This window comes from Sycon ciliatum, chromosome 11 (genome assembly GCF_964019385.1).
Source record: "Sycon ciliatum chromosome 11, ocSycCili1.1, whole genome shotgun sequence".
NCBI classification, from domain to species: domain Eukaryota; kingdom Metazoa; phylum Porifera; class Calcarea; order Leucosolenida; family Sycettidae; genus Sycon; species Sycon ciliatum.
The window spans coordinates 3,573,714-3,600,338 of NC_088653.1; the positions used below are offsets into that span (position 1 = coordinate 3,573,714).

Genomic DNA, 26,625 nt, shown 5'->3' on the forward strand with positions numbered 1-26,625 from the left:
GACCGGCTTAGACTCTGCCGATCACGGGCGTTCTGGACTCAACGGGATGTCTGTCCTGACGTTGCCTGGGACCGGCGGACTCTGCCGATCACGGGGGTTCTGGAGTCGACGGGATCTCTCTTCCGACGTTTCCTGTGACCGGCGCTGAATCGCTCGTTCACGCTTATTTTGGAGACGACGGGATCTCTCTTCCAAAGTACATGTATGTTAATGCGGACGCATCCTATCACCTATTCGGCGTCTATTCTAATTTAATTTTCTCCTCGTCTCCCTATTTCTTTCCAAATCTTGGTACGGTACGGGACAGATACAGGAGCCCGCAAATATTGTGGACAGCTGTTATGTACAATCCTGTAGAGCCTTTGTAGTCACAGATACGGGACAGATACGGGACAGATACGGGATAGCTCCAGCCGTGACACAAACAAACAAACAAACAAACACACAAACACCAAATTAAAGCTGTGTGGACCCTGGCTAGCACCAGACGTTACTAAAGTAACGTCTTCTGCATAGCTACGGGAATAAAACAGACTTTATCATATGCACTCACTTTGACAAAATGGTACCGATGTAAGAGTCCTACTGGGTGTACATGCCGGCATTGCATCACCTATGAGCAGCAACCCCGATGTGCAGGCGTATCTGACCTTCTGGCCAAAGTGGATGACACTAGCATTTACAGTTCCATTCAAAATACCTGGTACAGTGCAGTTGACAGCTGCGTGAAAAAAAGACACCACAGGAAGAGAGAAATCATGCTAGGCTTAATGGTCCGTTTACATGGCTGAAGCCAGTCACAGCAATCTAATCTTCTTTCTAGTCTATACAAATAGTCCTTTTGACAAAATTGTGCCTGCAACGAGATTTGGTTGTTTCTATGCAAATTTATAATTTGATGTTCATTTCCTCTGTGCTGCGCTGATGAGTCCGCAAAATACGAAAAAGTTCTGTCAGCAGATAGAGTAATTCGTTGTGGAAGAAGGAATGAGGACGAAGGAACTACAAGCTAAGCTGCAATGATGACTAACACCACCAGTTAAATTACAATCAGCTCAAGCGATACCATTGCGTGACACTGACCAGTGGTAACATTTTAAAAGAATGTGCCAGGATTTGAAAACAGTTTTATAGGGCAATAGAGCAGAGACTAATAATTAGAAAACCAGAGGGTTCACAACAGCATTGAAGGATATAACTTAGACAATTAACTTACGTGTGCATGTAGGGGCCTGATTACTGCCGTTGCACACTGATTGATTACCTAGATACTCATATCCATTGTTGCATTGAACCATACCACTGGCTGATATCTTCCAAATATGATCACTTGCAGTTCTATTGCAATCTAAAGAGGATGAAAATCGGAGAGAAATCGACACTCTTACACTACTGATTCGTGTTTGTCAAAATCAATGCCAGTTATATGACTTTGCACATCAACTTGGCAAAAATACACAGTGGGTGAACTCGTCCATAATACTGTCATGCATGAGGAGTTCTGTTAGATAGGGGCGATTGGTTTTGTACAACTAGTTTTCGCAAAGCTTCCCCCTTTCTCTATCTCTGATATTGCTGACCCACCCCTGTTGGGGTGAGCAGCGCCTCATGGTTCAACATAGGCAGTTTGTAGGTATTACAATTGTTTTCGTACCCAATCAACATTTATGACGGTTTAGTACAACTATATTAGCCTGAAAAAGACAAAAAAGTATATGCAGTAGCGGGTTTAGGGGGGGGGGCGCCCCCCCCCCTCAAATATTCGACCTAGGTTTCGAAAAATAAAAGGCAGGGCGCCGGGTATAGCTAGACTAGGCTCGGGGCGCATGCGGCCTGAAACGATTGTCCAAAAGCGGTTGCACGGTACTGTGCTCGAGCTAGTGTTGATTGTGCAAGCTACAGACCAGTACAGTACAGTCTACAGAGTAGAGTCCACGTAGAGTCCACGTACAGTGAGCATGCACGGCTACACGGTGACCTGACTGTGTACTGTTTGACTGTGTACTGTTGTACAGTGTGATCCCTGCTGGGACGTGCTCGACGCGTCTTCAACGGTACAAACATCGAAGAAAAATCTTCGATCGAGTCAACCAAAACCCGATTCGAATACCGAGGGCTCAGGCGATCATCCTCGGTCGAATCTTGTTTTGGTTGACTCGAAGGCTTTTCTTCGAGGTCTCAGGGACATCCCAAAAGGCCAAGCTCTAGCCAGCAGAGACTCGAATTTTGTAAATCGTTCCTGTCGCGGCGCAACTCCTGCTGCCGCTCCAACAGGAAACAGTGGGAGTGATGAAGTCGCTGTTATTCCAGTTTAACCTTCCGAGCAGACTGACAGTCACACTCCGCCAGACGTAGAAGAACCTGTTGTCAGCGAGCAGCCAGAACAGGAAGAACAGCGCACAGTCACAAGTACCGCTGCCTATGTAAAGGATGCTTTGAGAGTGATGAGAAATTGTTGGACTCGCATAAATAATTGCAGTAGATTCGCTCACATAACGGCAAATTTGAAGTTTACAATGTACATTGTTGCTGCGTGTACAGAAATACTGCTCGTGGTGTGTGAGATGTACGGCTTGTTGTTGTTGTTTGAATTCTTTATTCTCACGATGGCACCATCGCCAATAAGAGATAAATTGATGAGAAGGTGAGATTGTGGGTTAAACAGTTGGAAAGTGATTTACATCACTTTGAACTTTACAAGTATGGGAGAGGGTGAGCGCTGCAGGAGCAGATTGAGTTAATCAGCGGTGAGCAGATTTCTTGTTTGAAAGCAGGTCGGGAGGAGACGTCACGAATGCTAGCAGGGAGGGCATTGTAGTATTCTAGGGTCGGTTAGCATGGTAGAACGGGAGGATGACGGTTTTCGTTTTATTGACTAGCAGGTGCCAGCGCTCTAGCCAGTCTGCTGCGGCCTCAACGCTTCTTTGTAGTGCAGCCTCACACTCAATGTAACTGCCTGCAATGGCAATTAGTGCGGTGTCGTCCGCGAACTGGCTACACGAGGTTGTAGCATTTTTCACAGGCAGTGGGCAGGTCACGCCAGGAACAGAAGTGGTCCCAGGACCGAGCCCTGGGGCACTCCTGCTGGTATTGGTATGAAGGCGGATGTTGTGCCTTCAACCTGCACCCGCTGTCTGCGTCCTGTCAAGTAGGCTTCGAGCCAATTGTCAGCGTTGCCGTTGACACCATAGTGGCTCAGCTTTTTCAGCAAGCCTTGATGCCATACACGATCAAAGGCTTTAGGGAGCATCTCATAAGTTCGCATTTTGTTTCTAAACGTAACGCATTTCGAAACGGGGGTAGGGGGGTAGCGCCCTTTTCGAATAGAAAAATGACAGTTCGCACATTTTCTAGATCACTTCAGCAAATGAGTGTGTTTAGGAGTAGATCTACCTGTGTTTGCAGATCAGCAAACCCTGTACTACATGCATGTAGGCTACTCAGAGGTGTCAAATGTCACACCAGCCTGATCAAATGGTGTACCTGGTCAGCTTTTACAGCAGTACAGACTTTTTAGTTGTTGTGGAGGAACTGTGTTTATGTGCGTGTACATGTCATTGATTGTACTTGTACTCAGTAGATGCGGTACTACTGTATGCCATGCGCTACCACACTAGCAAAACATTCATATCCATGTACATGTACATAAGCATACCATAGCATGGGGCATGGATGTGTGCAGTACATGTAGATAAACACAGAAAATGTGCGATAAGACTTTCGAATAGAGGGGGGAGGTAGGGGGGTAAAGTCTATTCGAAATGCGTTACGTTTGCAAAATAAATGCGAACTTATGAGATGCTCCCTTACTGAAGAAACACGTTACAACATGCTTCCCCGCATCCCTAGCTTTGGATATCTGGTGGACGATCCGTGCGAGTTGCAGTTCGGTCCCGTCGTGTTTCCTGAAGCCGGATTGGTTGGAGGGTAAGTGCGGTGCTATGTGATTGTACAGACGAGAGTGGACCATTTTTTCTTGTGTTTTTGATATTATACTGAGCAGGGAGATGGGTCGGTAGTTGGTAGGATGGGAGGGGTTGTTGTTGTTGTTGTTGTTTATTTTAATTCACCAAATGAACAGGCAGAGATGCATTCTCACCTGCCCATATGACAGGTCACACAGAATGATGAAGGGATGATATGCAAGGGAAAACAAGAAATGATAATAATAATAATAATATAAGACAGAAAGGACCAAAAGAAGAAAAGGAAAAATTTAGATGAAGACAATTTCATGGAGTCAGAAATAGAAAGACAATAATTTCATGGAGTCAAAAAATAGAAAGACAATTTCATGGAGTCAGGAACACGTGGTTGATTTTATAGACATGCATGCACAAATGATAAATAGATGAGAAGGTTGGAATTTATGGCAGATAATAAAAGTTTAACGAGGATATTCACAAAGTATATCAATGGCAGAAAGAGCCTTTCGGAAGGGACCAGGGATACGACGTATCACTCTATATCAGAGGGGAGAAAGTTCCAGAGAATGCTTCCCCGAAACATCATGGTCGATCGTCCCGCAGGCCCACGAAGAAAGGGAGCTTGAAGCAAGTTCAACACTTGTCCCCGTGTGGTGCGCTGATCCTCCGGAACAGTCTCTGGGGCCGTTCTGGTGAATAACTGTTGAAGAAGGGGGCTACTGGAGGAGCTTCTTGACATCGGTTTTCAAAATGGCTGACCTGGGACAGTAGCATGATGTCATGTACCCCCATCCCATCCCACCTCGAGCCCGGCCGCAACCCCCCCCCCCCCTCCCCCCTCAGCCAAATCCTGGACACGCCACTGATATGGACCGGCTGGGGTGGGCGTTTCCTACGAAGTGGGCATTTGCTGCGAAGTGGGCGTTTGCTGCGAAGTGGGCGTTTGCTGCGAAGTTGCCGTTTGCCGCGAAGTTGGCGTATGCTGCAAAGTTGGCGTTTGCTGCAAAGTTGGCGTTTGCTGTAAAGTGGGCGTTTGCTGCGAAGTGGGCGTTTGCTGCGAAGTTGGCATTTGCTACGAAGTGGGCATTTGCTGCGAAAAGGCATTTGCTGCGAAGTGAGCACTTGCTGCGAAGTGGGCGTTTGCTGCAAAGTTGGTGTCTGCTGCGAAGTGGGCGTTTGCTGCGAAGTTGGCGTTTGCTGTAAAGTGGGTGTTTGCTGCGAAGTTGGCGTTTGCTGGGAAATTGGCGTTTGCTGCGAAGTGTTCGTTTCCAGGGGACTTTACAGTACTAGTAGAACCAATTCAAAAATGCTGCATAACATTGGATTTAGTTGCAAACTGCACGAAACACCCGTTCTTTTTTTCTCCGGAATATTGGTCCCCTGGGGGTAGAGGTGGGAGCTGCGGGGGAGGATGGTTGAGAAAGACTCAAGTGCCAACAGTATGTGTGACACGTGTTTTGATCTGCCTTTTGAGGAAAAAAACTGGCCAGAGCCGTCTAGGTTCAGCCTGGTCCCATAGTTCGGATGGCTAGGGCATTGCTCATGACAAGCAAGGTCAGGGTTTACAGTTCTGGTGGGTCTGGCGGTCTTTATGGCATTCTTCCTTTGTTTGAGGCAGTTCACTTCCGACTGATCCTTTGAAAACGAAATGGTTTAGTATGGTTCAGGCCTCACACATCCACCTTGGGCCTAGGCTGCTTTCAACTGTGGAAACTGTTCTTCACCCAGGAGTTTCTGGTACTCCGTGACAATTCCCCATCGCAGTGGGGTGTTGATTTCAGCACCAGGCCTTCTCTGTGTTGCGCGAGAAGCAACAGGAGTCCTCTGACGACAAAATTTGCACGCAAAATACTCGAGTCGACTAGGATCCTGAGACGCTGCCTCCTTTGGGATTGGAGCCATTTCTTCTTCAACATCACAAATCCACAACTGAAGGATAGTGTTAGGTAGCTGGAAAGTTTGTTCCGTCCTGAGATTATTTGAATTTGTTTGGCTGACGTTCGAAGCGAAACGCACATTTTAATAAGTCGGACCCAGTAATAATAATAATAATAATAATACTTCACTAGTTTGAGGAAAAGAGGCAAACGGGAAAAGTCTGAAGAAAAAATTGACTGTCACCACCAGGACTCGAACCAAGGACCCTCGCTTGTAGCTAGCGATGCTCTAACCACTGAGCTATGGTGTAGTCGTCATCCCAGCAGAGACTGTTCAACATTTTCTTCAGACTTCGTAACTCACACTTCCTGTGAATCCACACAGGCGGGTGGGACGCAGCCCTCACTGTACCCACACACTTCACGTACACTCTAGCAAGCGGGGAGCCCCAAGTCATAAAATCTTCACTAGTTTGAGGGAAAGAGACAAACGGGAAAAGTCTGAAGAAAAAATTGACTGTCACCACCAGGACTCGAACCAAGACAATAATATTCTTTTTTTTTTTGATGCGGTCAGCATTGGCAGGACCGGCTATTTATACAATTTTTGATGTGTTGTATGCCAAACCGGTTTGCCTTGGGATAGAGGCTGTGAGGAAAGTTGATAGACTTGAAAAGAGTCTATTTAGGAAAACACATCCTTCGTTCATCATGCTCACATTCCCAGCTCAAAAATAAGAAGGAAGACAATCACACAGAGACTAAATCAAACGTCACAACTACGAAGCAGGGGTTGCACCAAGACACAGCAGTACTGGTCGGGCATTGATGCCTCTTCCAAACTGAATGAATACTTACCAAATTCGCATATGGCATAGGCTTCCCTTAAAATGTGTCGATTCCCGTTTGTGGCTAAAGCAAAATTTGGTTGAGGTAGTGCATCAACCCATGCGATCAGTTTAGACGAAGATAAAATTCCTACGCACATCCCATTAAAGGAATTTGCAGTAAGAAGCCTTCCATTCTTCAATTTGCAATAAGCTTGGCTAGTTTTGAACTTGAAATGTGTGCCCAGCGCTGTTCTTTTTAAAATTGAATTGGTGGTACTGCAATACCGATAACCTGTTAGACCTGTATCCTCTGTAGGGGAATACGTGCAAGTATTAGAGTGAAGCACAAAACGAGGACAAATAGTCATGCACAGCAACGGAAAAAAATGCGAGAACATGAGCCCATTCAATGCCCGGGACGAGATAACCCGTCCTGAAACACCCACCCTGAAAGGCCAAGAACAAGAATACGTCACACATTAGTAGTAGTATATTACATCAAATCCAAGGTAAATACTAAAAGGTCTGGGGAAGTGATCCACCTGAAAAGAGAAGAAAAAAACCTAGACCCACGAGTTCTCGAACCAGGTACTTTGCTTGTCATGAGCAAAGCTCCAAATACTGAGCTATGGGACCAGGCCGAACCTATAAGGCGCTGACATGTTTTTCAATCCAAATGCAGCTCACAACACCTGCTACAAATAATCATGGCAGTTGGGTCTTTTTCCTTACCCGGTGTCAATGTGTTTGGCACGAGTTGTGGGCTGCATTTGGAGTGAAAAACATGGCAGCACCTTCTAGGCTCGGCCTCTTCCCATACCTGAGTGGTATGGGACAACGTCTCAATGCTCCGCTATTATAATTTGCTACAGAGCAAACCAGGCAGGCACAGCGGGTTGGTCAAAGATCATGATTGAGATACGAGAGGTACCTGGTTCAAGTCCTGCCTGGGAGCGGTTTTCCAGCCGTGCTGCCAGCCGTGCTGCTACCCACAGTCAACTGGGAACTTGTGGCCAGGCACAAGGAGTACATAGATGTAGCTAATTGGGTCGTTTTCGGCACTTGTGCCAGTGGTTTTGAGACTTATCCACTCACCCCCACTGTTAGGCGCTGCATCTGCCGCTAGGGTTTATCGGGTGTTAGCGGCCGTCGTGAGTTCCCTTCGGGAACGGACACGATAATTTACTTTTTTTTTTTTACGGAGCCAGTGTCATTTCATTATTCATTTTTACCCTCTGATGAAGCCCCAAGGGCGAAAATTTGGAGATTTCATTTCTTTTGAATAGAATTTGCAGCGTCAACGTCCTTGGTGTGGTGGTGGTCACTGACCGTGATATTGGACGAGGTACTTAAATAAAGTACAAATTCCACCCTCTAAAGTACAAATTCCACTCTCTAAAGTACAAATTCCACTCTCTAAAGTACAAATTCCGCTGTCTTAAGTACAAATTCCACTCTCTAAAGTACAAATTCCACTCTAGGTTCATAAGCAAGTAGTAGTGTATTGGGATGACGCTACAAGCAACAAAATATTAACACGTGTGTCGTGGTCGTGGTTCATCGCAGGTGCTGCAAGTTGCTTATCGCATCACAAACGTTTCAGGGCCGATGGTCTGAATCACACAGAGGCGGTTCAAAACCGGACTGCATTGCTTACCTTTGCAGGTGGGTGTTGTCAATGAGCGATCAGCCTGGCAGGTCGGGTTGGCATCTCCATCAAGCACATAGTTAACTTTGCATGAGTATGTGACTGTTTCCTGGAAAGATATCTGTGCTGCATTTTTCAGCCCGTCTCGGATATTAGGTACTGTACACTTGACAGCTGTAAATAACAAGAAAAAAACACCAGATATTCACACTTGATATATGTTCGTTGCAACCAACCTTCCGTTTTCTTTCCTTTCTCTTTTTCTCTTATATCTACTTTTCCACAATATCCTTTAACATTTTATTCACAGTGGGTCCAATGTGGTATACGCTACAGGCGCTAAGTGCGGTTTGCTGTGTGCGCTGTAGTTGTATGTTGTATGTGTATGCTTTTCTCATGCACGCTGTCATTTCTACGCTATAACTACCTGGTGGTTTTAGTGTTAGTTATTCATTGTTAATAAGTTGATCGAAGTCATTATTATACCGTTGAGAATAAATATTTGTCCTCGTGCCGTGTGGTCGTTTGTTCCTGACACTTTAGAGAACCAGAGGGTTCACAACAGCACTGAAGTATATAACCATGATGCTGAATCCGTTCTATGTTGCGCATGCATGTAATCATACACTCAATTGCCAAATCAGCTCTATTGCCCGATGGACGGCAACTGCCAAATCAGCTCTAATGCCCGATGGACGGCAACTGCCAAATCAGCTCTATTGTGTACAAGGCAACCATCCAAGTAGCCGGAGAGGACAGACAGAAGAAGTATATCGGTCTTACGGACCCTGCATTCGAGAGGAGAGGAGACACAACAACCATTAATTTTAACATCATTCAGACAGCTAGCTTGTGCTGCCTGTTCTCCTTTATAACTGTGACACATGGGGAGTGCCCCAGGCAGTCTTTGAGCGACTTGACTGTTTTCACCATCGACAGCCCAGAAATCTGATAGCAGTGCGATATCCAGACAGAATTACAAATGATGAATCTGTATTCCAGATGTGGCTCGCAGCCACTGTCGGAGCTTGTTGCCAAGCGACGCGGTAGCCTCACTGGCCATGTGCTGAGGATGATAGAGCAATCATCCCCTTGCCTTGCGATGTCCTGCTAGAGTTACAGCAGAAACGCTTTTGATTCCGCTCAAGTGGATGACCTAGGCTCTGCACCTTGGTGTATTGAGCACTGTCACCAGCAACCAAAACTCCCTCCGATTTAACATAACACATACCGCTTTACTGCTAAATCTGCTTAGAAAATGCTGAAAGTTGAAATCTGACAAGAATATAACATGTGACCACATCTAAATTGCGTCCATTGGCCTCGCATTCTCATTGTCAAATGTTGAAACTTAGACAAATAACTTACGTGTGCATGTAGGAGCCTGATTACTGCCGTTGCACACTGGTTGATTACCTAGATACTCATATCCACTGTTGCATTGAACCATTCCATCGGCTGATATATTCCAAATATGATCACTTGCAGTTCTATTGCAATCTAAAGAGGATGAAAATCGGAGAGAAATCGACACCCTTACACTACTGATTCGCGATTGTCAAAATCAATGCCAGTTATATGACTTTGCACATCAACTTGGCAAAAAAACATATTGGGTGAACTCGTCCATAATACTGTCATGCATGAGGAGTGCTGTTAGATAGGGGCGTCTGGTTTTGTACAACTAGTTTTCGCGAAGCTTCCCCCTTTCTCTATCTCTGATATTGCTGACCAACCCTTGTTGGGGTGAGCAGCACCTCATGGTTCGACATAGGCAGTTTGTAGGTATAACAATTGTTTTCGTACGCATTCAACATTTATGACGGTTTAGTACAACTGTATAAGCCTGAAAAAGCCAAAAAAATATATGGACCGGCTGTGGTGGGTGTTTGCTACGAAGTGGGCATTTGCTGCGAAGTGGGTGTTTGCTGCGAAGTGGGCGTTTGCTGCGAAGTGGGCGTTTGCTTCGAAGTTGGCGTTTGCTGCGAAGTTGGCATTTGCTACGAAGTGGGCATCTGCTGCGAAGTCGGCATTTGCTGCGAAGTGAGCATTTGCTGCGAAGTGAGCATTTGCTGCGAAGTGGGCGTTTGCCGCGAAGTTGGTGTTTGCTGCGAAGTGGGCGTTTGCTGCGAAGTTGGCGTTTGCTGTAAAGTGGGTGTTTGCTGCGAAGTTGGCGTTTGCTGGGAAATTGGCGTTTGCTGCGAAGTGTTCGTTTCCAGGGGACTTTACAGTACTAGTAGAACCAATTCAAAAATGCTGCATAACATTGGATTTAGTTGCAAACTGCACATAACACCTGTTCTTTTTTCTCTGAAATATTGGTCCCCTGGGGGTAGAGGTGGGAGCTGCGGGGGGGGGGGGGGATGGTTGAGAAAGACTCAAGTGCCAACAGTATGTGTGACACGTGTTTTGATCTGCCTTTTGAGGAAAAAAACTGGTCAGAGCCGTCTAGGTTCAGCCTGGTCCCATAGTTCGGATGGCTAGGGCATTGCTCATGACAAGTAGGGTCAGGGTTTACAGTTCTGGTGGGTCTGGCGGTCTTTCTGGCATTCTTCCTTTGTTTGAGGCAGTTCACTTCCGACTGATCCTTTGAAAACGAAATGTTTTAGTATGGTTCAGGCCTCACACATCCACCTTGAGCCTAGGCTGCTTTCAACTGTGGAAACTTGATCCCGATCCCCCCCGACCAGATCACTTCGATCGGAAGAATAAAATTGAATGTGCACAGTTGATTATCATTCTGTTTGAAGACCCTGGCAACAGCAATACTGCATCTTATCCTGTACTACAGTCAGAACTCCCATATTCCGTCCCTTGTGCCCACTCTGCTGTTGAGTGAAGTACCCACTCATGGCTTGCTGCGCTGGGGTGACCGGCTGGGGTGTCCGGCGACAGTCGCATGGCATGCCTCAGCATTTGCATACCTGTCTTTCCAATGGTGGTTGACAGTGGCTCTTCCCGACAGCCCTGGTGCAGGTCGATGTTCGATATCCTGTTCGGGAGCCTTATGCCAATGAGGCTCCTGAGTTGGCATCTGTGGCATATATACATTTTATAGATTTTCTATAATAGTTCAATTTTTTGTGTCCTTTAGTACAACGAAGATTTCTGCTGTGTGTTGTACGAAAACTTGTTTGAATCCATATTTTTCTCTACACCATTTCTTCATATTTTCATCGTTTTATTGCACATCGTCTCCACCATTTTTACATTGCATGATTAAAGTACACAAATGGCGGTTCAGCCAAATTTATTGATTGTGGTTATTAAGTATTGTCTCCTCGCCGTTTGTTTAAATAATACTTGGTCCGACTTATTAAAATGTGCGCTTCGCTTCAAACCTCAAGCCTATGTCCAAAGGAGCACCTGTACTAAAATATCGACCAAGAGACGATAGATAGATTACTACTGTGTCGTTTCTTGGCCTGACCTTGTAGTTTTCATCTCTGCTGGTGTCTCAGGGCGCTTCTTCAAGTGCGTCAGCCTGCAAAACGTCGACATTTTTTCATCTCCTCCAAGCTACACTGCGCTTCCTTGATTTTTTCACTCCATAGGCATGATTTAGACGATCGACTTCGCCTCCTCCTCGTGCAGTACGACTGCCAGAATGGTGGCTGTAGGTGTTTCCGCCCGACGCTCCCACGACACTTTCAATTGAGGTGAACAAGTAAACCATCACGCATAAAAAAATCACTTCTCATCAGGGACTAGTACTAGGGAAGATGCATTGAACTCCCGACACAACAAGAGCACAGTAATTTTAGTTATAATTCATACATTTACATTTTAATGGATACCTGACCGGTTTCTGCAATTAGAATGCTTCATCAGAGGATGAAGAATGAGGTAGAAAACACTAGCTTATATACATGTACACGGTAGGCATGAATTGGCATACTAGTAGTGTAAAGTGGAGAAGGTTGCTAGTCATGTTGCGCTATGCACCAGTAGCTGAGCGTGTAGCAATGCAGTACTTGAAAATAATTGTCTTGGCGCAAATGTGGCTAATACACATGGGTAGCGTGAACCTTAGGAAATAGCTAGGTGAAAAGTTGTAAAGCTGTACAAAAGTAAATGAACCATAGGGTTGAACTAGGTGAAAGTTGTAGGTTTGTACAGATGTTTTTGGTTGGTTCCAGAAATTTCTGGAACCAACCAAAATAACATACTGGTATTGTACTACTCCCTGCTTTTCATCACCGTGTGCCGCGCGCGTAGAAGTTACTAGAACTACAAAGTCTGATCTGTGTTGACATGACTGTCGACACAGTCAGCTGCATCAGACCATGCGTGCTCTTCCCTGCCTGTTTCACGAATCCACTGGCCCCGGAGACTGGCGATCTTGTGACGCATCGCGATCGCGGCTCCTAGGAGTCGGCGGGGACTCCGCACCATTCACGTATTCACCCTTTCTGCGCTTCAGTTTTCCAGCCAGGTTGTCGTCTGAAAGTCGACCTCAAGGGCGGTTGTTTATATCGATCAACTTCTCAACAATCTCTTCTGTACTCTTGATTCGTCGGCCGCCACATCGTGAACGAATGCGAGAGAGATCAGCACAAACTGGACGGAGCGATGCAGGTGCTTTCTGCACGAGTTTCTGGATGACGCGTTTGCTGTTACTTGATTCTTCCAAGGAAACAGAGACTGCACTCGGCGATTTCAATCCGCCAGGAAGCACTCGAGAACGATCACCCAGGAGTTTCTGGTACTCCGTGACAATTCCCCATCGCAGTGGGGTGTTGATTTCAGCACCAGGCCTTCTCTGTGTTACGCGAGAAGCAACAGGAGTCCTCTGACGACAAAATTTGCACGCAAAATACTCGAGTCGACTAGGATCCTGAGACGCTGCCTCCTTTGGGATTGGAGCCATTTCTTCTTCAACATCACAAATCCACAACTGAAGGATAGTGTTAGGTAGCTGGAAAGTTTGTTCCGTCCTGAGAATATTTGAATTTGTTTGGCTGACGTTCGAAGCGAAACGCACATTTTAATAAGTCGGACCCAGTAATAATAATAATAATAATAATAATAATACTTCACTAGTTTGAGGGAAAGAGGCAAACGGGAAAAGTCTGAAGAAAAAATTGACTGTCACCACCAGGACTCGAACCAAGGACCCTCGCTTGTAGCTAGCGATGCTCTAACCACTGAGCTATGGTGTAGTCGTCATCCCAGCAGAGACTGTTCAACATTTTCTTCAGACTTCGTAACTCACACTTCCTGTGAATCCACACAGGCGGGTGGGACGCAGCCCTCACTGTACCCACACACTTCACGTACACTCTAGCAAGCGGGGAGCCCCAAGTCATAAAATCTTCACTAGTTTGAGGGAAAGAGACAAACGGGAAAAGTCTGAAGAAAAAATTGACTGTCACCACCAGGACTCGAACCAAGACAATAATATTCTTTTTTTTTTGATGCGGTCAGCATTGGCAGGACCGGCTATTTATACAATTTTTGATGTGTTGTATGCCAAACCGGTTTGCCTTGGGATAGAGGCTGTGAGGAAAGTTGATAGACTTGAAAAGAGTCTATTTAGGAAAACACATCCTTCGTTCATCATGCTCACATTCCCAGCTCAAAAATAAGAAGGAAGACAATCACACAGAGACTAAATCAAACGTCACAACTACGAAGCAGGGGTTGCACCAAGACACAGCAGTATTGGTCGGGCATTGATGCCTATTCCAAACTGAATGAATACTTACCAAATTCGCATATGGCATAGGCTTCCCTTAAAATGTGTCGATTCCCGTTTGTGGCTAAAGCAAAATTTGGTTGAGGTAGTGCATCAACCCATGCGATCAGTTTAGACGAAGATAAAATTCCTACGCACATCCCATTAAAGGAATTTGCAGTAAGAAGCCTTCCATTCTTCAATTTGCAATAAGCTTGGCTAGTTTTGAACTTGAAATGTGTGCCCAGCGCTGTTCTTTTTAAAATTGAATTGGTGGTACTGCAATACCGATAACCTGTTAGACCTGTATCCTCTGTAGGGGAATACGTGCAAGTATTAGAGTGAAGCACAAAACGAGGACAAATAGTCATGCACAGCAACGGAAAAAAATGCGAGAACATGAGCCCATTCAATGCCCAGGACGAGATAACCCGTCCTGAAACACCCACCCTGAAAGGCCAAGAACAAGAATACGTCACACATTAGTAGTAGTATATTACATCAAATCCAAGGTAAATACTAAAAGGTCTGGGGAAGTGATCCACCTGAAAAGAGAAGAAAAAAACCTAGACCCACGAGTTCTCGAACCAGGTACTTTGCTTGTCATGAGCAAAGCTCCAAATACTGAGCTATGGGACCAGGCCGAACCGTTAAGGCGCTGACATGTTTTTCAATCCAAATGCAGCTCACAACACCTGCTACAAATAATCATGGCAGTTGGGTCTTTGTCCTTACCCGGTGTCAATGTGTTTGGCACGAGTTGTGGGCTGCATTTGGAGTGAAAAACATGGCAGCACCTTCTAGGCTCGGCCTCTTCCCATACCTGAGTGGTATGGGACAACGTCTCAATGCTCCGCTATTATAATTTGCTACAGAGCAAACCAGGCAGGCACAGCGGGTTGGTCAAAGATCATGATTGAGATACGAGAGGTACCTGGTTCAAGTCCTGCCTGGGAGCGGTTTTCCAGCCGTGCTGCCAGCCGTGCTGCTACCCACAGTCAACTGGGAACTTGTGGCCAGGCACAAGGAGTACATAGATGTAGCTAATTGGGTCGTTTTCGGCACTTGTGCCAGTGGTTTTGAGACTTATCCACTCACCCCCACTGTTAGGCGCTGCATCTGCCGCTAGGGTTTATCGGGTGTTAGCGGCCGTCGTGAGTTCCCTTCGGGAACGGACACGATAATTTACTTTTTTTTTTTTACGGAGCCAGTGTCATTTCATTATTCATTTTTACCCTCTGATGAAGCCCCAAGGGCGAAAATTTGGAGATTTCATTTCTTTTGAATAGAATTTGCAGCGTCAACGTCCTTGGTGTGGTGGTGGTCACTGACCGTGATATTGGACGAGGTACTTAAATAAAGTACAAATTCCACCCTCTAAAGTACAAATTCCCATCTCTAAAGTACAAATTCCACTCTCTAAAGTACAAATTCCGCTGTCTTAAGTACAAATTCCACTCTCTAAAGTACAAATTCCACTCTAGGTTCATAAGCAAGTAGTAGTGTATTGGGATGACGCTACAAGCAACAAAATATTAACACGTGTGTCGTGGTCGTGGTTCATCGCAGGTGCTGCAAGTTGCTTATCGCATCACAAACGTTTCAGGGCCGATGGTCTGAATCACACACAGGCGGTTCAAAACCGGACTGCATTGCTTACTTTTGCAGGTGGGTGTTGTCAATGAGCGATCAGCCTGGCAGGTCGGGTTGGCATCTCCATCAAGCACATAGTTAACTTTGCATGAGTATGTGACTGTTTCCTGGAAAGATATCTGTGCTGCATTTTTCTGCCCATCTGGGATATTAGGTACTGTACACTTGACAGCTGTAAATAACAAGAAAAAAACACCAGATATTCACAATTGATATATGTTCGTTGCAACCAACCTTCCGTTTTCTTTCCTTTCTCTTTTTCTCTTATATCTACTTTTCCACGATATCCTTTAACATTTTATTCACAATGGGTCCAATGTGGTATACGCTACAGGCGCTAAGTGCGGTTTGCTGTGTGCGCTGTAGTTGTATGTTGTATGTGTATGATTTTCTCATGCACGCTGTCATTTCTACGCTATAACTACCTGGTGGTTTTAGTGTTAGTTATTCATTGAGTTGATCGAAGTCATTATTATACTGTTGAGAATAAATATTTGTCCTCGTGCCGTGTGGTCGTTTGTTCCTGACACTTTAAAGAACCAGAGGGTTCACAACAGCACTGAAGTATATAACCATGATGCTGAATCCGTTCTATGTTGCGCATGCATGTAATCATACACTCAATTGCCAAATCAGCTCTATTGCCCGATGGACGGCAACTGCCAAATCAGCCCTATTGCCCGATAGACGGCAACTGCCAAATCAGCTCTATTGCCCGATGGACGGCAACTGCCAAATCAGCTCTATTGTGTAGCCGGAGAGGACAGACAGAAGAAGTATATCGGTCTTACGGACCCTGCATTCGAGAGGAAAGGAGACACAACAACCATTAATTTTAACCCTTTATTGGCCGATTAAAATACAAACAAGCCCACGCAATCGCCAAATCTGTAACTAAATTGGACGTAACTTCATTCAGACAGCTAGCTTGTGCTGCCTGTTCTCCTTTATAACTGTGACACATGGGGAGTGCCCCAGGCAGTCTTTGAGCGACTTGACTGTTTTCACCGTCGACAGCTCAGAAATCTGATAGCAGTGCTATATCCAGACAGAATTACAAATGATGAATCTGTATTCCAGATGTGGCTCGCAGGCACAGTCGGAGCTTGTTGCCAAGCGACGCCCTAGCCTCACTAGCCATGTGCTGAGGATGAATGAGCAATCATCCCCTTGCCTTGCGATGTCCTGCTAGAGTTACAGCAGAAACGCTTTTGATTCCGCTCAAGTGTGTGTACTAGGGTCTGCACCTTGGTGTACTGAGCACTGTCACCAGCAAACACAACTCCCTCCGATTTAACATAATACATACCGCTTTACTGCTAAATCTGCTTAGAAAATGCTCAAAGTTGAAATCTGACAAGAATATCACATGTGACCACATCTAAATTGCGTCCATTGGCCTCGCATTCTCATTGTCAAATGTTGAAACTTAGACAAATAACTTACGTGTGCATGTAGGAGCCTGATTACTGCCGTTGCACACTGGTTGATTACCTAGATACTCATATCCACTGTTGCATTGAACCATTCCATCGGCTGATATATTCCAAATATGATCACTTGCAGTTCTATTGCAATCTAAAGAGGATGAAAATCGGGGAGAAATCGACACCCTTACACTACTGATTCGCGATTGTCAAAATCAATGCCAGTTATATGACTTTGCACATCAACTTGGCAAAAAAACATAGTGGGTGAACTCGTCCATAATACTGTCATGCATGAGGAGTGCTGTTAGATAGGGGCGTCTGGTTTTGTACAATTAGTTTTCGCAAAGCTTCCCCCTTTCTCTATCTCTGATATTGCTGACCAACCCCTGTTGGGGTGAGCAGCGCCTCATGGTTCGACATAGGCAGGTTGGAGGTATTACAATTGTTTTTGTACGCATTCAACATTTATGACGGTTTAGTACAACCGTGTTAGCCTGAAAAAGACCAAAATTATATGGACCGGCTGCGGTGGGTGTTTTCTACGAAGTGGGCAGTTGTTGCTAAGTGGGCGTTTGCTGCGAAGTAGGCGTTTGCTGCAAAGTCGGCGTTTGCTGCGAAAATGGCGTTTGCTGCGAAGTCGGCGTTTGCTGCGAAGTCGGCGTTTGCTGCGAAGTCGGCGTTTGCTGCGAAATGTTCGTTTCCAGGGGACTTTACGGTACTAGTAGAACCAATTCAAAAATGCTGCATAACATTGGATTAAGTTGCAAACTGCACATAACACCCTTTCTTTTTTTCTCCGACATATTGGTCCCCTGGGGGGAGAGGTGGGAGGTGCGGGGGGGGGGGGGGGGGGGGATGGTTGAGAAAGACTCAAGTGCCAACAGTTTGTGTGACACGTGTTTTGATCTGCCTTTTGCAGGGTTCACAGCCAACCAAGCACACAGAATTCCAAACTTTTTCCAAACTTTTTTCAAACCAATTTCAAGAATTTCGAAACCCACTCGTGCAGGAAAAATAAAATAATACTATAAACCTATTCTGAACGACTGTCTTCTCCACTACGAGTACAACCTGGGAGTAGTAAAATCCTCCCTGGTATCACTACCATCAACAAATTCACCAAGGTGCATGGCGATGATATCGCCTTCAGCAGCTAGAGCCCCTGAAAATAGCAGGGGAATTCATACGACGAGAGTTCCCCTCCGTAAGTTCAAATCCGCCTCCAGAGGGGGTTCCAATGAAACATTTACATAGCTGGTATCCATTTCAGCACTAAAGACGGATTCATCCTCGCCAGAAAACTCATCTGAGTGCGAAATGACCTCGCTATCCTGCTGTCCCGACTTGAAAGAGACAAAGTCGAGCGCGAGCGCCAGTAACAAAAAATAAACGGCCAAATAAAAGGCATCACCGGCCGCGCTTGAGTTGCACTGAAATGACTGTACAAGACGCGTACATGCAGTGAGCACCACGCATCGCATCGCATCGCCAGCGCGTATTCTATCGCGGCACTCAAAACGGCCACTTGCACTGCAGGAGTGCAGCACATCTGAGCTGCGGCCAAAAAATCGAAATTCAAAACTGTTTTCAAACTTTTTCAAAATGAGCACCTTTTCAAAACTTTTTCCAGACCTGGAAAATCGAATTATAAAATCCAAACTTTTTCCAGACTTCCAAACTTCGCTGCGAACCCTGCTTGTGAGGAAAACAACTGGTCAGAGCCGTCTAGGTTCAGCCTGGTCCCATAGTTCGGATGGCTATGGCATTGCTCATGACAAGCAAGGTCAGGGTTTACAGTTCTGGTGGGTCTGGCGGTCTTTATGGCATTCTTCCTTTTTTTGAGGCAGTTCACTTCCGACTGATCCTTTGAAAACGAAATGTTTTAGTATGGTTCAGGCCTCACACACCCACCTTTGGCCTAGGCTGCTTTCAACTGTGGAAACTTGATCTCGATCCCCCCCCCCCCCCCCCGACCAGATCACTTTGATCGGAAGAATAAAATCGAATGTGCACAATTGATTATCATTCTGTTTGAAGACCCTGGCAACAGCAATACTGCATCTTATCCTGTACTACAGTCAGAACTCCAATATCCCGTCCCTTGTGCCCACTCTGCTGTGGAGTGAAGTACCCACTCATGGCTTGCTGCGCTGGGGTGACCGGCTGGGGTGTCTGGCGACAGTCGCATGGCATGCCTCAGCATCTGCATACCTGTCTTTCCAATGGTGGTTGACAGTGGCTCTTCCCGGCAGCGCTGGTGCAGGTCGATGTTCGATATCCTGTTCGGGAGCCTTATGCCAATGAGGCTCCTGAGTTGGCATCTGTGGCATATATACATTTTATAGATTTTCTATAATAGTTCAATTTTTTGTGTCCTTTAGTACAACGAAGATTTCTGCTGTGTGTTGTACGAAAACTTGTTTGAATCCATATTTTTCTCTACACCATTTCTTCATATTTTCATCGTTTTATTGCACATCGTCTCCACCATTTTTACATTGCATGATTAAAGTACACAAATGGCGGTTAAGCCAAATTTATTGATTGCGGTTATTAAGTATTGTCTCCTCGCCGTTTGTTTAAATAATACTTGGACCGACTTATTAACATGTGCGCTTCGCTTCAAACCTCAAGCCTATGTCCAAAGGAGCACCTGTACTAAAATATCGACCAAGAGACGATAGATAGATTACTACTGTGTCGTTTCTTGGCCTGACCTTGTAGTTTTCATCTCTGCTGGTGTCTCAGGGCGCTTCTTCCAGTGCGTCAGCCTGCAAAACGTCGACATTTTTTTTCATCTCCTCCAAGCTACACTGCGCTTCCTTGATTTTTTCACTCCATAGGCACGATTTAGACGATCGACTTCGCCTCCTCCTCGTGCAGTACGACTGCCCGAATGGTGGCTGTAGGTGTTTTCGCCTGACGCTCCCACGACACTTTCAAATGAGGCGAACAAGTAAACCATCACGCATAAAAAAATCGCTTCTCATCAGGGAGTAGTACAATACCATACTGGTATTGTACTACTCCCTGCTTTTCATCACCGTGTGCCGCGCGCGTAGAAGTTACTAGAACTACAGAGTCTGATCTGTGTCGACATGACTGTCGGCACAGTCAGCTGCATCAGACCATGCGTGCTCTTCCCTGCCTGTTTCACGAATCCACTGGCCCCGGAGACTGGCGATCTTGTGACGCATCGCGATCGCGGCTCCGAGGAGTCAGCTGTCGGCACAGTCAGCTGCATCAGACCATGCGTGCTCTTCCCTGCCTGTTTCACGAATCCACTGGCCCCGGAGACTGGCGATCTTGTGACGCATCGCGATCGCGGCTCCGAGGAGTCAGCAGGGACTCCGCACCATTCACGTATTCACCCTTTCTGTGCTTCAGTTTTCCAGCCAGGTTGTCGTCTGAAAGTCGACCTCAAGGGCGGTTGTTTATATCAATCAACTTCTCGACAATCTCTTCTGTACTCTTGATTCGTCGGCCGCCACATCATGAACGAATGCGAGAGAGATCAGCACAAACTGGACGGACAATGCAGGTGCTTTCTGCACGAGTTTCTGGATGACGCGTTTGCTGTTACTTGATTCTTCCAAGGAAACAGCGACTGCACTCGGCGATTTCAATCCGCCAGGAAGCACTCGAGAACGATCACCCAGGAGTTTCTGGTACTCCGTGACAATTCCCCATCGCAGTGGGGTGTTGATTTTAGCACCGGGCCTTCTCTGTGTTGCGCGAGAAGCAACAGGAGTCCTCTGACGACAAAATTTGCACGCAAAATACTCGAGTCGACTAGGATCCTGAGACGCTGCCTCCTTTGGGGTTGGAGCCATTTCTTCATTAACATCACAAATCGACAACTGAAGGATAGTGTTAGGTAGCTGGAAAGTTTGTTCCGTCCTGAGATTATTTGAATTTGTTTGGCTGACGTTCGAAGCGAAACGCACATTTTAATAAGTCGGACCCAGTAATAATAATAATAATACTTCACTAGTTTGAGGGAAAGAGGCAAACGGGAAAAGTCTGAAGAAAAAATTGACTGTCACCAGCAGGACTCGAACCAAGGACCCTCGCTTGTAGCTAGGGATGCTCTAACCACTGAGCTATGGTGTAGTCATCATCCCAGCAGAGACTGTTCAACATTTTCTTCAGACTTTGTAACTCACACTTCCTGTGAATCCACACAGGCGGGTGGGACGCAGCCCTCACTGTACCCACACACTTCACGCACACTCTAGCAAGCGGGGAGCCCCAAGTCATAAAATCTTCACTAGTTTGAGGGAAAGAGACAAACGGGAAAAGTCTGAAGAAAAAATTGACTGTCACTACCAGGACTCGAACCAAGATAACGAGAGAGCTTGGAAGCCCAGGACCCTACGCTATGCTTTTTTTGTATTGATGACCTAGACAAAAAAAAGGATAGGGATGTTATAAATTCTTTAAACAATTCCTTTTTTTAGGACATAACCTGGGATTCGAACCCGCACGATCGCGCGCCCTGCACGCATCCCCCGATACACTTCGCATACATACTAATTCTTCCAAATTGTTTGACATTGTGATCTTGCCCTATTTGAATATGCATTGTGGCCACCGTCTTTGATGGCACGGTACGGTAGGGGATAGGTACGGGACAGGTACGATCGAGGGTAATACGACACCGTCTCCCGCACCGTACCATACCATCAAACACAGCTGGCTACATACAGCTGCCCGCAATATTCAAATAGGGCTTTCAAACGCAAGATAATAACGTGAAGCAACTTGGAAGAATGGGTATGAATGCGAAGTGTATGTGGGAATGCATATAGGGCGATAGTGCGGGTTCGAATCCCAGGATATGCCTGAAAAAAAAATAGAAGAATTAAAAACTTTATAACATCCTATGCTTTTTCGCCGTCTAATACCGATAGCGCCAGGCGTGACACAAACAAACAAACAAACAAACAAACACACAAATACCAAATTAAAGCTGTGTGGACCCTGGCTAGCGCCAGACGTTACTGCAGTAACGTCTTCTGCATAGCTACGGGAATAATACTAGTTTTTATTTGATGCGGTCAGCATTGGCAGGACCGGCTATTCATACAATTTTGACGTGTTGTATGCCAAACCGGTTTGCTTTGGGATAGAGGCTGTGAGGAAAGTTGATAGACTTGAAAAGAGTCTATTTAGGAAAACACATTCTTTGTTCATCATGCTCACATTCCCAGCTCAAAAATAAGAAGGAAGACAATCGCACAGAGACTGTATCAAACGTCTCAACTACTGAGCAGGGGTTGCACCAAGACACAGCAGTGCTGGTGGGGCATTGATGACTCTGCCAAACTGAATGATTACTTACCAAACTCGCATATGGCATAGGCCTCGCCTGAAATGGGTCGATACCCGTTTGTGGCTAAAGCAACATTTGGTTGAGGTGGTGCATCAACCCATGCGATCAGTTTAGACGAAGATAAAATTCCTACGCACATCCCATTAAAGGAATTTTCAGTAAGAAGCCTTCCATTCTTCGATTTGCAATAAGCTTGGCTAGTTTTGAACTTGAAGTGTGTGCCCAGCGCTGTTCTTTTTAAAATTGAATTGGTGGTACTGCAATACCGATAACCTGTTAGACCTGTATCCTCTGTAGGGGAATACGTGCAAGTATTAGAGTGAAGTACAAAACGAGGCAAAATCGTCATGCACAGCAACGGAAACAAATGCAAGAACATGAGCCCATTCAATGCCCAGGACGGAATAACCCGCCTGAAACACCCACCCTGAAAGGCCAAGAACAAGAATACGTCACACATTAGTATTAGTATATTACCTCAAATCCAAGGTAAATACTAAAAGGTCTGGGGAAGTGATCCACCTGAAAAGAGAAGAAAAAAACTAGACCCACGAGGTCTCGAACCAGGTACTTTGCTTGTCATGAGCAAAGCTCCAAATACTGAGCTATGGGACCAGGCCGAACCGTTAAGGCGCTGACATGTTTTTCAATCCAAATGCAGCTCACAACACCTGCTACAAATAATTATGGCAGTTGGGTCTTTTTCCTTACCCCGTGTCAATGTGTTTGGCACGAGTTGTGGGCTGCATTTGGAGTGAAAAACATGGCAGCACCTTCTAGGCTCGGCCTCTTCCCATACCTGAGTGGTATGGGACAACGTCTCAATGTCTAAATGCTCCGCTATTAAAGTTTGCTACAGAGCCAGTTTCATTTCATTATTCATTTTTACCCTCTGATGAAGCCCCAAGGCGAAAATTTGGAGATTTCATTTCTTTTGAATAGAATTTGCAGCGTCAACGTCCTTGGTGTGGTGGTGGTCACTGACCGTGATATTGGACGAGGTAATTAAATAAAGTACAAATTCCACCCTCTAAAGTACAAATTCCACCCTCTAAAGTACAAATTCCACCATCTAAAGTACAAATTCCACTCTCTAAAGTACAAATTCCACTCTCTAAAGTACAAATTCCACTCTCTAAAGTACAAATTCCACTCTAGGTTCATGAGCAAGTAGTTGTGCATTGGGATGACGCTACAAGCAACAAAATATTAACACAAGTGTCGTGGTCGTGGTTCATCGCAGGTGCTGCAAGTGGCTTATCGCATCGCAAACGTTTCAGGGGCGATGGTCTAAATTACACACAGGCGGTTCAAAACCGGACAGCATTGCTTACTTTTGCAGGTGGGTGTTGTCAATGAGCGATCAGCCTGGCAGGTCGGTTTGGCATCTCCATCAAGCACATAGTTAACTTTGCATGAGTATGTGACTGTTTCCTGGAAAGATATCTGTGCTGCACTTTTCAGCCCATCTGGGATATTAGGTACTGTACACTTGACAGCTGTAAATAACAAGAAAAAAAACACCAGATATTCACACTTGATATATGTTCGGTGCAACCAACCTTCCGTTTTCTTTCCTTTCTCTTTTTTTTCTTATATCTACTTTTCCACAATATCCTTTAACATTTTATTCACAGTGGGTCCAATGTGGTATACGCTGCAGGCGCTAAGTGCGGTTTGCTGTGTGCGCTGTAGTTGTATGTTGTATGTGTATGCTTTTCTCATGCACGCTGTCATTTCCACGCTATAACTACCTGGTGGTTTAAGTGTTAGTTATTCATTGTTAATTAGTCGATCGAAGTCATTATTTTACTGTTGGGAATAAATAGTTGTCCTCGTGCCGTGTGGTCGTTCCCCCTGACACTTTAGAGAACCAGAGGGTTCACAACAGCACTGAAGGATATAGCCATGATGCTGAATCCGTTCTATGTTGCGCATGCATGTTAGCATACACTCAACTGCCAAATCAGCTCTATTGCCCGATGGACGGCAACTGCCAAATCAGCTCTATTGCCCGATGGACGGCAACTGCCAAATCAGCTCTATTGCCCGATGGACGGCAACTGCCAAATCAGCTCTATTGCCCGATGGACGGCAACTGCCAAATCAGCTCTATTGCCCGATGGACGGCAACTGCCAAATCAGCTCTATTGCCCGATAGACGGCAACTGCCAAATCAGCTCTATTGCCCGATGGACGGCAACTGCCAAATCAGCTCTATTGCCCGATGGACTGCAACTGCCAAATCAGCTCTATTGCCCGATGGACGGCAACTGCCAAATCAGTGTACAAGGCAACCATCCAAGTAGCCGGAGAGGACAGACAGAAAGAGTATATCGATCTTACGGACCCTGCATCCGAGAGTAGAGGAGACACAACAATCATTAATTTTAACATCATTCAGACAGCTAGCTTGTGCTGCCTCTCCTCCTTTATAACTTTGAGACATGGGGAGCGCCCCAGGCAGTCTTTCAGCGACTGGACTGTTTTCACTGTCGACAGCTCAGAAACCTGATGGGAGTGCGATATCCAGACAGAATTACAAATGATGAATCTGTATTCCAGGTGTGGCTCGCAGCCTCTGTCGGAGCTTGTTGCCAAGCGACGCCGTAGCCTCACTGGCCATGTGCTGAGGATGAATGAGCAATCATCTCCTTGCCTTGCGATGTCCTGCTATTTCGAGCGGGATCAAATTATTTAATTAAAACCGTGAAACTCAGAGTTACAGCTTTGCACTTTGGTGTGTTGAACACTGCCACCAGCAACCACAACTCCCTCCACATTAACATAACACATTTCGCTTTACTGCTAAACTTGCTTACAAAATGCTGAAAGTTGAAATCTGACAAGAATATCACATGTGACCACATCTAAATTTATTTCATCGTCCCCGCATTGTCAAATGTTGAAACTTAGACAAATTACTTACGTGTGCATGTAGAGGCCTGAGTACTGCCGTAGCACACTGGTTGATTACCTAGATACTCATATCCATTGTTGCATTGAACTATACCATCGGCCGATATATTCCAAATCTGATCACTCGCTTGTCTGTTGCAATCTAAAGAGGATGAAAATCGGAGAGAAATCGACACCCTTACACTACTGATTTGCGTCTGTCAAAATCAATGCCAGTTATATGCGAAGTTGGCGTTTGCTGCGAAGTTGGCGTTTGCTGCGAAGTGGGCGTTTGCTGCGAAGTTGGCGTTTGCTGTGAAATTGGCGTTTGCTGCGAAGTTGGCCTTTGCTGCGAAGTTGGCGTTTGCTCCGAAGTGGGCGTTTGCTCCGAAGTGGGCGTTTGCTGCGAAGTGGGCGTTTGCTGCGAAGTTGGCGTTTGCTGCGAAGTTGGCGTTTGCTGCGAAGTTGGCATTTGCTGCGAAGTATTTTCCAGGGGACTTTACGGCACTAGTAGAACCAATTCAAAAATGCTGCATAACATTGGATTTAGTTGCAAACTGCACATACCACCCGTTCTTTTTTCTCCGAAATAATGGTCCCCTGTGGACGTAGAGGTGGGAGGGGGGGGGGAGTTGGGAGGGTTGAGAAAGACTCAAGTGCCATCAGTATGTGGGACACATGTTTTGATCTGCCTTTGGAGAAAAAAATTGGTCAGAGCCGTCTAGGTTCAGCCTGGTCCCATAGTTCGGATGGCTAGGGCATTGCTCATGACAAGCAAGGTCAGGGTTTTGAGTTGTGGTGGGTCTGGCGTTCTTTATGGCATTCTTCCTTTTTTTGAGGCAGTTCACTTCCGACTGATCCTTTGAAAACGAATTGTTTAAGTATTGTTCAGCCCCCACACACCCACCTAGGCTGCTTTTGACTGTGGAAACTGGATCCCCATCCCTGCTGACCAGATCACTTCGATCAAAAGAATAAAATCGAATGTGCACAATTGATAATCCGTTTCAAGACCCTGGGAACAGCGTTTCTGCATCTCATCCTGTTCTACTGTCAGAACTCCTGTATCCCGTCCTACTTTATCCGGATCCCTCGCTATCAGGAAGAAAATAGCTTGTTACAGATGTTCAGCGCCCGTGGTGCATCCAACATAACCGGTGTTCGGTTATCCCGTTCCCTCGTCTATGCGGACATTGTTTTATGGAAAACGGATGTGTGCTGCTAAACGAGGTCTGACTTTATTCAGTGGTTTCTATACACATTATTGTGAGGTCTTATTCTAGTTTTATAAGTATAAGAATGTATAAGGGCCGGGTTCCACTGCGGCTCCGCGGCTTCGTTGCTCCATGGC

General features: G+C 45.8%; 1 protein-coding gene across 1 annotated transcript in view; it reads right to left on the reverse strand.

The window, feature by feature from the left end:
* Positions 1–26,625, reverse strand: part of LOC135827704 (sushi, von Willebrand factor type A, EGF and pentraxin domain-containing protein 1-like) — a 61,774-nt gene that overhangs the window by 12,259 nt on the left and 22,890 nt on the right. The window contains exons 10-20 of the mRNA XM_065340158.1: positions 25,306–25,437; positions 23,711–23,875; positions 22,705–22,803; positions 17,058–17,189; positions 15,619–15,783; positions 13,990–14,271; positions 9,650–9,781; positions 8,291–8,455; positions 6,662–6,943; positions 1,217–1,348; positions 554–721 (exon numbers count right to left, since the gene is read on the reverse strand). Coding sequence (XP_065196230.1) covers positions 554–721; positions 1,217–1,348; positions 6,662–6,943; positions 8,291–8,455; positions 9,650–9,781; positions 13,990–14,271; positions 15,619–15,783; positions 17,058–17,189; positions 22,705–22,803; positions 23,711–23,875; positions 25,306–25,437 — 1,854 coding nt within the window. The remainder of the gene's footprint in view (positions 1–553; positions 722–1,216; positions 1,349–6,661; positions 6,944–8,290; positions 8,456–9,649; positions 9,782–13,989; positions 14,272–15,618; positions 15,784–17,057; positions 17,190–22,704; positions 22,804–23,710; positions 23,876–25,305; positions 25,438–26,625) is intronic.